General features: G+C 32.1%; 2 protein-coding genes across 5 annotated transcripts in view; both read left to right on the forward strand.

Moving 5' to 3' along the window:
* LOC126892035 (uncharacterized) overlaps window positions 1-14,101 on the forward strand; it is a 573,784-nt gene that overhangs the window by 95,918 nt on the left and 463,765 nt on the right. The gene's annotated exons all lie outside the window — the stretch shown is intronic.
* LOC126892037 (uncharacterized) lies at window positions 3,797-10,826 on the forward strand. 4 transcript variants are annotated; one of them, XM_050661461.1, is made up of 3 exons: window positions 3,797-3,987; window positions 7,846-7,936; window positions 9,878-10,826. In XM_050661461.1, the coding sequence occupies exon 3, from the start codon at window positions 9,890-9,892 to the stop codon at window positions 10,796-10,798; it is 909 nt and encodes a 302-aa protein (XP_050517418.1). In that variant the 5' UTR covers window positions 3,797-3,987; window positions 7,846-7,936; window positions 9,878-9,889; the 3' UTR covers window positions 10,799-10,826. The 4 variants fall into 4 exon arrangements, with proteins under 4 accessions (XP_050517418.1, XP_050517419.1, XP_050517417.1 ...); XM_050661462.1 differs by having other exon boundaries at window positions 7,846-7,932; XM_050661460.1 differs by lacking the exon at window positions 7,846-7,936 and having other exon boundaries at window positions 3,797-4,024.

Here is a 14,101-nt window from a genome sequence, read left to right on the forward strand (position 1 = left end):
GTATCATGTAAAAAGAAAATCACTCCGATCTCCATTTAGTAGTGATAATACAACTTGGTGATGAAAGCAACAAACTACAGTACTGTCATCTTCCTTTGAATCCTTGATATCCAACTCCTTCTCTAACCGAATCTGATTTTTTCTCTGATATGTGCATCATACTTAAGTTGTTATAATACTTTTTAAAACACTGGTCTTTTTTGGCTGAAAAAAAGGCAATATTAAATTCCCAGTTGAAAATCTTGGTGTAATATTGGAGTTTTACGAGAATTTTCAGTTCTCCTCTACATTTTCTTGGTACAGTCTGTACATGGTGGGTAAGTTTAGAGATTGGTTTTTCCTTGCTCCGCAATAATGAGTCAATTACTGGAAAAGATTTGATGTGGGACCTCACGAATTCTTTTTCATCATCTAGCTCCCTTGGTCGCCCAGCCTTTTTTTCCTCCTCGATTGTCATTCTGTGCAAATCCTAGCTCTGTTTTGTTTTAAATTGCTGTGCATGCTTTTTCATTATTATCCTATTCGAAATGTTTAAAGTGTTCATAAAGAAAACTTTACATACTCTAATTTTTTCATTTCTCATCTCAAAGTAATAAGCTATATTTTCGGTTCTATGACTCCCTTCTTTCTTATATTGATATTTTGGCTTAACCGGCATTACATTGTTAACTATAAAATCTCGCTGCCTATTTAAATCACCAAGACATCAGTAGTTATTTAACAGTTCTCCTCTTTCTGTATCACTAAATTTTTCATTTCGATCAAACATTTAATTTAGCAACGGTCAGTGCAAGCAGCTTTCACAGACCATTTTGAGTTAGTAGTTGACAACAGTTCTACCGATCAAGTTTCATTATGCACTAACTCAAAATGATGCGGTATGAAACTACATTGTAAAAAAATATTCGATTCTGCTTGTAGACAAGTCAAAATTTTAAAATGGGATTGGAATTTTGAGATGGTGTAATTTGAAACTGATAAATAAACATATTTTAACCATTTCCTAATACTTATCTCAATATTGAAAAATTTTGAGTTGGTGCAGTCTGATACTGATGTATCGATATATCAAATTTTATTAATTTTTTACGAGGTATATAAAAAATATGAATTTCGATCAAGAGTAAAGTACCTTTATAGTTCGAAATATTTAAATTAGAATGATATAATTGCACATTAAAACATAATTTTTAATTCTAAACAACTTTTTATAATAGCAATTTTCCATATTATGAATTAAAACACGCAAATAAGCAAAGTTTTCAGTATGATAATGCTCGCATTTTCAGCTTGTTTAATATATTATTATTAAAAGCTCTTTTATGTTCTGCTATACGTTTGTTAAAGGTTGTACCAGTTTGACCTATGTTTTGGGCAGTCACCACATTTAGTGACATTAATTTGTAATAAATTTTATGGAAGTATTGACAACAAAAGTTCTCAGTTTTTATTGTTAGATAAAATGCATCAAATATTGGTCGAATCCATCAGTTATAACAGGGCTTCCCAAACTGTGCGTCGCAACGCACTGGGGCGTCGCGGCGTTGTTCCAGGGGCGTCGCCTCTCAGCGCGGACTTTTAATACAGAAAATGTATTTATTTGATTTTAAATAATATATGGATTCATAAATAAATCAAATAAAAATACAACATCAAGTCGATAGACCCTTCAATTACCCGAAATTATTCAAAAAAATGTATATTATATATTATATCGGTTTTATAGCGTTCTGCGCCTTTCCGTTTCTAATCGCCACTAATTTCTCTTGTGGCAGTCTTCCTCTCTTAGATTCTTTCAGACATCGCCTTGGAGATGCCCTTTATCCATGTAGTTGCTGGTCTTCCTCGTTTTCGATTTTCTGTGGGGGTCCATTCTAACACTTTTTTGGGGATTCTCCTTTCGTCCATTCATCTTACGTGTCCGTACCAAACTAGCTGTTGTCATCTATGATTGTTCTTTCTATTTCCATTTGTTGTCTAATGTCGTTGTTTCTTATGTGTTCTAGTCTAGATCTTCTTGCTGACCTTCTCCAAAAATCCATCTCAGTGACTAGTAATTTATATTTGTACTTGTTGGTTAATTGCCAGACTTCAGCTCCATAAGTTAACACTGGTTATAATATTGTGTTGTAAATTCGTTTTTTATTTTCTGTTGTTATATTTTTTGCCACAGTACCGAGTTCAGGGCTCCTATCACCTGTTTTCCCTCAAAAAAATGTTCATTTCGAAAATTATCCGATGGTCCATGGAATTATCCGAAAATCGGATAATTATCCGGCCATGGCAATACTGGAGTCGAGTGGGATGTTGCCCGAGCGATATCCGGATCCAGACAGTATGGAGGACTACAAGCTATCATCAAAACCAAGGCTCCAAAAGTGTAAAATGGACACATTGTGTCATACATAGAAAGGCCTTAGCAGCAAAGAACATTACACTTGAATTAAGTGTTGTGATGGATAGCATTATTAAATCGTGACAATCGTGACAACTGCAAAACCGTGAAATCAAGACTTTTCCATAAACTTTGTGAAGAAATGGAGGCCGAATACACCTCTTTAATTTATTATTGCAACCCTTGTTGGCTGTTCAAAGGCTACGTACTCGCACAGGTATACGAATTAAGAAATGAATTTTACACGTAGGTATCTACATACAGAATCACAAAATGATGCGCAAAACTTTATTAATTCAGAGTTTATAATAAAATTAGCATACCTCTGTGACATATTTAATAAATTACATGATCTTATTAAGTCATTGCAGGAAAACGATAATACTCATATCTTGCAATTGGCAGATAAAATTACTGGGGTTCAGAAGTTGCTCTTATGAAAGAGAAAATTAGAAGATCAAGAAATTGAATGTTTCCCTGCTTTACAAGGTATTCTACAAGAAAAATCGATAGAAATCCTCGATCCATCTTTAAAAAATAGGTTTACAGAACACATGTTATCATTGAGCGAACATTTTGAGAAATATTTTCCCAAAGATCTGAAGCAATATGACTGGGTCAGAAACCCTTTCCAGTTATCCACACCATCGACACTTTCAACAGGGGAAGAAGAAAAACTGACCGAATTGTCCTGTGATTCCAGCCTAAAGCTTCAATAGGATAAGGACAAACTGTTTGAATTTTGGAGCTCAGTTTCTCATGAATATCAAGCCATTAGCACTGCCGCATTAAAGATTTTATTACCATTTGCGACTTCGTACTTGTGCGCAACGGGCTTTTCTGCAGTTGCAGTAATTAAAAACAAGTACAGGTCAAACATAACCTTAGAAAAAGAAATGAGAGTGGCAATTTTGACACTGGAGCCTTTGTTTCATAGGCTGTGCTCAAAAAAGCGAGCACATCCCTCACATTAACCAGTCAGTTAAATAAATATCTTAATTTCTAATAAAAACTATAAATGTTCAAATAGTGGTTTTGTTATAACTATAACCTGTTACTAGGCAAGTACTAAAATTGGTAAGTATTATTGGGGATAGGGTTGAGTGGCGTCGCAAAAAAAAATAGCAGTTCCAAGGGCGTCACAGTACGAATAAGTCAGTTTGGAAAGCCCTGAGCTATAAGATAATTTCTGTAACATTTTTTCCATAAGTTAATATAAGAGAGAGAGAGTATAGCCGAAAATATCTAATACACTGGTAGAAAAAAACGCTTTCACTGTTATGTATACATTACATATACATCTCGCGTTGTTTTTCCATTCAACCTGATTAAATAATAAAGCCCAAATTGACTTTAATAGCATCCTCTCGTTGGCAATTACGCCAAGTTACTTTTCTTGAGTTGGACGTAATTCACTTGCGTTAAAGACTTCTGGAAGTTTATGTCATGTCCCGTTTTAGTTCATTACACTGAAGTGTCACAATTTTCTGAGGAATAAGAACAATATGTGCTTAAAGGTGGAAATTACATAAACAAATTAAGAACCAGGAAGTGATTACTGGATTAAGGATTGTTGGAAACCAAAGTTCAAGGTAATTTACGTTGATTGGATTATAAGAAAATTTTTAGGTAATAATTTTCTTATTATACTATCTATTATCTAATAATATCTATGATCTAATAATGTATATAATTGAATTCGCATGCGAGTTTTTCTTGGAAGGAGCAAAATCATAAACTAATCGATAACCTACCTTTTGGATCTTAATATGCAGTATGTGACAGCAAGGTGACCTAATCATTTATTCTTCTGGCAAATTCTTCTTAATCCTGCGCAAGTTCAATGAATTAGTTGATGTTGCGGGTTTTGGATTTGATTCAGTCATGAAGCTTATTTTCTCTTTTTAATGTCGAGCTTGATTCAGTTTATAAATGCTTATTTTCCACCAATTTCTCCTCGCCCTTCTCTCTTATTTGTCTCATGCCTTTTCAATCGTGAATATTGGCTATTAACATCGCAATTCGTATATCATTGGTGACTTGCCTGAATGTTATAAAGAGCCATTCGCATAAGCTTTATATTAACTATAGTCTATCCAGGGAATTCCGAAAATCCTTATACAGGGTGATTGATTAGTGGGGTAAAGCTCAATAGATCCGCTATAGTAATAGTGACCAAATATAGCCCACTATAGCTTTCGTCCAAATTTTTTCATGTCCATGCTTTACTGGCATTTAATGCTGTAGGCCGTATCACTGTCTTCTCAATTCTTATTGGAACTCTTCTAGATATCGTTTTTATCAAGCACTGAACAATAATCTTCACACTGCCACCGTTTTTTGTGACTACGCCAAAGCTTTTGATTGTGTAAATCATAACATTTTGATAAGAAAACTAAATTTCTACGGAATTCGAGGTATTTCTTTAGATTGGTTCCAATCTTACTTGGATGATAGGAAACAACTGGTTAGAGCAAATGATACAGACTCTAGTCTCAAAAACATTGTATGTGGGGTACCTCAAGGTTCAGTATTGGGTCCTCTACTTTTCCTTATCTTTATTAATGACATCACTAGTTTAAAAATCGATGGAAAAATCTTTCTTTTTGCTGATGATACCAGTATCACTTGGAGCAACTCAAATATTGCAACTCTTCATGCTACTATAACTTCTGATCTACTTACAATAAAAACCTGGTCTGACTCTAATTTACTCTCGTTTAACGTAGATAAAACAGTAGCATTGTCTTATAAAGGAGTCCTTCAACCCTTACCTCTTAATAACAGCCAGATCAGTACCGTTGATTCTGTGAAATTTATTGGTATTTTTTTAGACAGCAACCTTAAATGGTCCCACCATATCGATTTGTTAAGGAAGAAACTATCCTCAGCTTGCTATGCTATAAGATCTGTTTCGAATGAACTCAATTTAGCATCTTCCAAAATAACATATTTTTCTTTGTTCGAGTCACATCTTCGTTATGGTCTTCCTTTTTGGGGTTCTGGTACAGCTGCCCAATTCGATGTTATTTTTAAATTACAAAAAAGAGCAATTAGATATCTGTTTGGCCTCAAAAGAACAACACATTGCAGAAGTTACTTCAAAGATCACAGAATTTTAACCCTTCCATCTTTGTATATTTTAGAAACTGTTTGCTTAATTCGTAAACATCTACATGTCTTTCCACCAAGACCTAATCATGACTACTTCACGAGAAATTCTACGTTTGACGTCTATATGCCGACCCCGTCCTCTGAGTTAGTAAAGAAATCTATATTATATTCCGCAAAAAAACTTTACAATCATCTCCCTCTACAACTTAAATCTGCAGCATCTTTCCCCAAATTCCGTAAACTGACAAAAGCCTACCTATCTGAAAGACCATATTATTCAGTAGAAGATTTTCTTAATCAATAACTAAGAAATTACAGTACCCTTTGTACAAGTAGTATTTTTATTATCATTTTTTTTTTGTCTATATTGGGGTGTCATATGCAGCAGCTTAACTTTTAAACTTATTAATTACTAGGTAGACTACGCATTTGCAATTTACTTAAATTTTGCAATTGACTACTTCTGTTTAACTTCATTATTATTGTTATTATTGTAAATATATTGACGATTTATGTAATTTTAGTAAATTGGATTGTTATTGTTTTGTTGTCTTGATTTTTATAAGCTTTGTCGATAAAATTGTACAATTTTTCATGACAATAAAGCATATTTCTATTCTATTCTATTCTATTCTATCAACTGAATGAGTTTTTCCTTATATTGTTCATTCCATTTGCATGGTCTTTTCTTTGTTCACGTATATAGCTTTTGGCTCGTTAATGTTTCTAGTCTTTGTAGTATATCTGTTTATTCTTGTTTACTTCTGGCTATCAGTACTATATCATTCGCGAATGGTGCTTTCGTTGATATAGAAGTCCTGTCCTGTTGATTCCGGCTTTTTTTCCGGCCTGTTGATTCCGAATACAAATTTTTGGTAAAGTGAAATAAATGAAAAGACTTAGATATTCGCAATTACTTTATTTTAGTTAGACGACCGGTTCTGCTTTCTCTAATTTGCAAAGCATCATAGCTCCGGTGTACAGCAAAAGTAAATCCTGAAATACTGTGGTATAATTGTTAGACCCAAACCCAGACATCCAAAGTGAAAGTTATCCTCCAACACCATATTATTCTATATGGTCAATATAACGTTCAAATAAAAATTCACACCATTTTGAGCGTCGGGTTTGAGGCGTGGCAGAGTTTGAGCGTCCGGTTTGGGGGGGGGGGGAGATGGGGGAGAAGTCGGTAAATTAGTAGTTTTTTTAAGTTTTTCGTCCATATTTCTAAAACTATGCTTTAGCTTAAACAATGTTATATACAAAAACGTTCTATATAAAATTTAAAACAAAAAAGGTCCAATACATAATTGTTATAAAGTCAAAAGTTCCAGTGTTCAGTAGGGTGAAAAGTAGAGGTTTTCGATACTTTTAATATTTTTGGGTAATTTATAATATTATTACTGATGAAAGAAATTTTCTTTAACACGATTGTGTTTTGTAAATAAAATTTGCTATTTCAGTGGCCGATGATATGTTAGTGATAAGCCCTTGAAGAAACGTCAACCTCACCACCCAAAATCATCATCAATTGGCCAAATAATATAAAAAGTATCGAAAACCTATATTTTTCACCCTCCGTAACTCTGGAACCGTTGATTTTATAACAATTATGTATGGGAACTATTTTGTATTAAATTATATGTAAAATATTCCTGTATAAAACATTGTTTACGCTAAAGCATAGTTTTAGAAATATTGACGAAAAACGTAAAAAAAAACTACTAATTTACCGACTTCTCCCTCATATCCCCCCGAAACCGGACGCTCAAAATGATGTAACTCTTTACTGAATAATATGTGGACTATATAGAACAATTTGGTGTTGGAGGAAAACTTTTACTATGGATGTCTGAGTTAGGCCTTTTTTGGACCAATTGTACTACTATACTACCTCCGTAACTTTGGAACCGTTTATTTTAGAAGGATTATGCATAGAACCGTTTTTATTTCAAATTTAATGTAGAACATTTTTGTATAGAAGGTTGTTTATTATAAACCGCATAGTTTTAGAAATATTGACGAAAAACTTAAAAAACTACGAATTTACCGATTTCTCCCCGTACTCCTACCCAAACCCGACGCTCAAGATGATCTCTTTTCTGAACATTATGTGGACCATATAGATCAATTTGGTGTTAGAGGATAACTTACACTTTGGATGTCTGGGTTATGCCATTATTTGGATCAATAAAATTATATCGTACTAAAATTACAATAACCAGAATTACGGTACAAAATATAAAATACACTACTGTACGCATATAATACTGACTTAATTACTTTATAGTATTTTGTAAATGACCCCATCCTAATACTGGGTATTGTAATTCCAGCATTTAATTTTTCTGTACCGAAGACCTGATGACGCTTTGTAAATTATAAAGAGCGAAACTAGCCGTCTGGGGTAAATCAAAGTGATTGTGAGTAAGTTTATTCATTTATTTCACTTATCCAAGAAATTAAAATGAGTTCATTTTCAACATAGGCAACATATTCACCATTAAATACAATTTAACGTTTTGTGTTATTTTATGGTAATCTACTACAGTGGAGTCACTGAAAGTGGATATGAGCTATTAACTCCGACTTCGTTGAACCTCCATCGATTTGCATGAAAATTGGTGAGTGGTTAGAGGATGTTTCAAGGAATAAAGGTGATATGGTGCCAACTTGCGCTTTTACCCTAGGGGTGGATGCCACCCCTTCTCGGGGGTGAAAATTATTTTCTTAAAAATAACCCATAATTCGATAGAGGGACAAATTCTAGGCAAAATTTATTATATACCGTTATTAAAATAAATCAAAAATTTTTAAGTTATTAAAGATCAAATATTTTAATTTTTCGTGAGAAAAATGCATGTTTTTAATCGATTTTTGATAAATAATTCAAAAATTACCAGTTTTAACAAAAAAGTTATTATCACCAAAATTTAAATTAATAAAAAGTGAAATAAACTTTTTACTAGAAAAACGTTTTATTGTTAACTAAAAGTGAGTTATAGGTAATTGAATATATATTTTTTTTTTTTCGGTGAGTACCCAAATCTAGTACTCAAGCTTAAATAACGGGAAAATGATGCATTTTATGACATAAACTTATTAAATATTTGTCAAAGTACTTAGAAATATCTATCAACTGAGTCCCCGAACAAGTTAATTTCATTAAAATTTATGCTCCAAAATTTTTTCAAAATTTATCTTTGAAAAATTTTTCCAAAAAATGTTATTGTGTTTGTTTAAATAACTCCGTTAGTTTTTACAATATCAAGTTCCCCTGAAAAGCATTTGAAACTTAATTCCAAGGGCGATTAAACCCCATTAATTTAATCTTAAAAACCCTTCACTTTTTTTAAAAATAAAAGGTTAAATGGCCTTAGTTACATGGTTCTCGCAGCAAAATTTAGACTTTAAACGTTTCTATCTCGGTCTATTTTTTACCCTACAGAAATAGTAAAACTGGTAAAACATTTATTACAGAAAAAACTAAAATTTGGTTATACATCATTTTTACGTATACTGATTATTTTTGAAGTTATTAACAGAAGAATCTGAAAATTAAGATAATTTTTAAAATTCTGATTTTTTTAAATGAGACATTTTTTCAAAAATATGCATTTGTAACCGGTCAAAATTGTTTAAATCATTACTTATGCTAATATAAAGAAATCATAGTAAGGATTACTATAAGTTTTAATTTTTGTGGAAATGGCGTATGTTTTATTTTTCACTTTTTCCTAAAAACTTTAAAAGGGTTCCCTTATTTTCGCCATAACTTGCGTAATTTTAATGCTATTACCTTCTTCTGGAACTGATTTGATAGGTATTCAGAAGTACTTTGACAAGTGTTTAGTAGGTATATTTTATAAAATGCATATTTTTCCCGTTATTTAAGATTGAATGGGTACTTAGATTTGAATACTCATCGAAAAAAATATACATTAAATTGCCCATAACTCACTTTCAATTAACATTAGTTTAGTTCTTCACGTAAGGAGTGTATTACATTTTTTATTATCTTCAATTTTGGTAATTACAACTTTTTTGGAAAAAAATAAAATCTTTGATCTTTAATAAGTCAAAAAGTATTGATTTATATTAATAACTTTATCTAACAAACTGTGCTTATAATTTGTCCCTTTATCGATTAGTGGTATTATTTTTAACAAAATAATTTTCACCCCCGGGAAGGGGTGGCATCCACCCCCAGGGTAAAAGCGCAAGTTGACAGTTGACATCATGCCACCTTTGTTTCTTGAGGTATCCTCTAACTACTCACCAATTTTCATGAAAATCGATGAAAGTTCAACGAAATCGGAAGTGAAAACCTTCAGTTACTGCACTACTAACGATTTTGGTACTTTTAAGGTACGTGTCAACATGGACTGGGAACTCGAACGACACAACTCAACGAACGACACATTCGACCCCAACGCCATCTACATAGCCCAGTTCCCTTTGATCACACGCATCCTGGGAGTCATAGTAGGCGTGCTATCCACCACATCTAACGTACTTACCATCCTCACAGTATCCAAATACGCCACCTTGCACAACAGAACTTACTGGTACATAGTGAATTGGTGCCTGTGTAACGTGTTCATCACTGCGTCATTGCCGTACATGTACAACTCTTTTGGTATCATCAATGTTATGAACGAGAGCATTCTTTGTATTTGGGATGAAAACGCCTTCAACTTCTTAACTGGGAACCAAATTTTTGTTGCTATTATCGTTATTGATTGGTATATAACGACTTTCGCCAATCAACGGAAATGTGCTATAAGATGTAGAAAAGCTTTTAAGACATTTATTGTTTTAGTTTGGTTGTTCTTATTAAGTCTTATTTTGGTGACAACGTCTTTGTGCGTCAGTAGTTTAAGCTTTCCTGTTCCCATTATCTGTTATGCATGCACCTACGTCGGTATCTTCGTTCTCATAATAATAATATTTATACTAAGATGCGTCAAATTAAAAAACTCTAGTGTTATCTACGAAAAAAGCAAGCTAGAATTCAGGTTAGCTTTCTCTTATTTTTTATGTTGGTTATTCAACACTCTATTCTTGCTAAACATAAATTATTTCTACGAACATTTTTCGTCTTCTACCAATCATATCATATTACAAATGTCTATGATGGTAGGCTTCTGTCACGCGGTGGTGTTATTTGTTATATTGTACATATTGGATAAAAATTTTAGGTTATGTTTAAGGACTCTGTTTCATTTACCTGTAAGTGATATTGATCATGAAAGAAGAGTTAAACAAGATTTACTGGAGTTTCTGTGAAATATAACAACTTTGTGTTTTATTTTAATATCAATTTCTTTACTACTAACCAAAATGTGTGCAATTTAAAGTAAGCATGCACTTTCAACGGTTCGAACTGAGAGAAACATATTTAAAACGATACAGCTATTTAGAAGGTTTATCCACCAAACCAATTCGTTTCGTAACTATATTTTTGTTAACAGTGTTGTATTAAGAATCTTGAGGCCCCTAGGCAACCAAAGCTATAGGGCCCCTTAAGGTACTAGTACATTTTAGAAGACCAAAAATAAGCATTTTTTTTAAGATTTTTTTTCTTAGAAACTTTATTAAAAATTAACATACATCTTTTACATATTAATATCTCTAACTCTTAGAGAATACAAAAAATATATCTTTTTTTCATTTATGCACGTACACTAATATTGTAGAGGACGCCAAAGTCAGGGCCTCGAAAAAAAAAAGTAGTTCCGATGGCGGACAGTTAATGTCAGGATTGGGATCTCTGAAACAAAAAAATCGTACGGCATTTGAAAAAGGTGAGTTTTTTACGTGACAATTTACCACCATTAGTGAAAAATTCGGCAAAACAAAGATTTACGGAAATTTTAAAAAAATCTGCGAAAAAATTGCCCGTTTTTCTTCAGTTTTTTAAGGTTAAAAAATATTTATTTTCTATTTTTTCGTCAAATTGTGGTAAATTGTCACGTAAGATACCTCCCTTTTTCAATTGTTGTACGATTTTTTTGTTTCAGATATTCCAATCCGGATATTTACTGTCCGCCATCATTTTTCGAGCCCTCGACTTTTGCCCCCTCTACAATATTTGTGTACGTGCATAAATGACAAAGATACGTTTTTTTGTACTCTCTAAGAGTTAGAGATACTAATATGTAAAAAGTTTTAGGTTCATTTTTAATAAAGGTTCTGAGAAAAATCTTCTTGAAAAAAATGATTATTGTTGGTCTTCTAAAGTGTACTAGCTTTTAAGAAAAAGTTACTTTTTTATGGTTTGAGATTTTTGGTATCTCTAATAATTCTTAAGTTATTAAAAAAAACTTTAAAAAAAAATCTATTTTTTACTTTGTTTTAGATGCACAACTAATAAGAAATATTATTTATATATAATTGATAATTGTAATAAATATATATAATTTATTCTATAAAAAAAAGTTTATAAGGAAAGATTGACGATACTTTTGCATAATTATTTATTACTAATAAATGCATTTTTTATTTACTTTTTTTAAACCAAGTTGAAAATATAGCTCATGCTCTTTCATTGTGGATTAGTTCTAACATCATTTTTTTTGACATGTTATTGCAAAAAATGCTCTCTGGGATAAACAATTTGAATAAAATTTAAACAATTGAATGAATGCTTTTAAATTTTTGTCACATATTAAGCACCAAAGAACCCTCATTTGACAAAAATTTCAAAGCTGTACATTAATTTTTACAATAGTTATGCGAAATGAATTTTTTTGCAATTTTGACCTTTTTCACAATTACATTAACCTTTGTAATAATCCATTAGTATATCAAACTTTGAGTATCAATTAAGTATATCAAACTTTGTAATAATCCATTTTAAAGCTTTTTCCATCCTCTCGAATATGTTTGTACTAAAAACCCATAAGTTTCACTGTTTTCAATTTATTAAAAAAAAAAAAGGAAAAATGCCGTTTTTTGAAACTAAATTGTTTATAAATAAAATGGCCGCCAGATCCTACGCAGGAAATAGTTACAATTTGCTCTTATAGGCATTACTTGTCGAAAAAACGCTTCAGTGTCCTTGCTCTTGAAGTGTCATGGAAAAAACCTAAGGTATTACGGTATTACCCTGGACTATGTACATTTTATTGAAAATAACTTACCTGGTTTAAATATTGTAGAGATTAGATGGAAAGAACCATCGATAAAATAGTCTAAGAGCTAGTGAACCCTCCGACTAACGGTCGTCCTGTAAGGCTAGAAATTTTTCTAGTGATAATTCATAGCACACCAATGCTAAAAACCATGACCTGGCAGGCCTCAGCGGTGCACGTGTATCTACCAGGTGAAATGAAAAGTGCAAATTTAGGGGGTAACATAAACTTTCTCCTGTAAGGTTTAAATTTAAGTATGTGTTTGAGTAAGTCATTTAGAAGAAATGTGTACAATGACAGGCGATTCTGAAGAGCATAAGACCTTGCCAGGCGAGGGTAAAGATTAGGGGTTTTTCCTAAAATATTTTTTTTTGCATCGAACAATTTTTTTTAGATTTTTTAAATCATTCCAAACAGAAAAGGTCTTTAGTGATTTTTGTCTCATGTTAATAGTTTTTGTTCTATAAGCGATTAAAAATTTTGAAAATTGCGAAATCGGCCATTTTTAACCCTAAATCGGACATTTATCTAAAAATTTCAAAGTTGCCAAGGTAAGTAGATATTCTTTAAACATTGATTGATGAAATCCCAAAGAGTTTTTTGCAATACAATATCGGAAACCCCTTTGTTTTTTAATTGCTATTCAAGCGGGCGCGACACTGTAGTATAAGTGAGGACGTTTGAGTTGGCATAAATTCATTATCTCGAGAATAGGCAAATTTCAAGAGAAATCCTCAGACTGGTCGATTTTTATTTTTAAATTAGGACTTTTTGCATACCTATATCTAATACTAGTGACGTCATCCATCTGAGCGTGATGACGTAATCGATGATTTTTTAAATGAGAGTAGGAGTTGTGTGATAGCTCAATTGAAAGGTTATTTAATTCTCTATTCACTAATATAAACATCAACATAATTATTTATACAGGGTGTACAAAAAATTTTTTTTTATTAAATTAACTTTGATTAAATTTGACAAATAGAAGAAAATTTTTTTTGTACACCCTGTATAAATAATCAAGTTGATGTTTATATTAGTGAATAGAGAATTAAATAACCTTTCAATTGAGCTATCACACAACTCCTACTCTCATTTAAAAAAATCATCGATTACGTCATCACGCTCAGATGGATGACGTCACTAGTATTAGATATATGCCAAAAGTCCTAATTTAAAAATAAAAATCGACCCGTCTGAGGATTTCTCTTGAAATTTGCCCATTCTCGAGATAATGAATTTATGCCAACTCAAACGTCCTCACTTATACTACAGTGTCGCGCCCGCTTGATTAGCAATTAAAAAACAAAGGGGTTTCCGATATTGTATTGCAAAAAACTCTTTGGGATTTCATCAATCAATGTTTAAAGAATATTTACTTACCTTGGCAACTTTGAAATTTTTAGATAAATGTCCCATTTAGGGTTAAAAATGGCCGATTTCGCAATTTTCAAAA

This window comes from Diabrotica virgifera, chromosome 9, assembly GCF_917563875.1.
Source record: "Diabrotica virgifera virgifera chromosome 9, PGI_DIABVI_V3a".
Lineage (NCBI taxonomy): Eukaryota > Metazoa > Arthropoda > Insecta > Coleoptera > Chrysomelidae > Diabrotica > Diabrotica virgifera.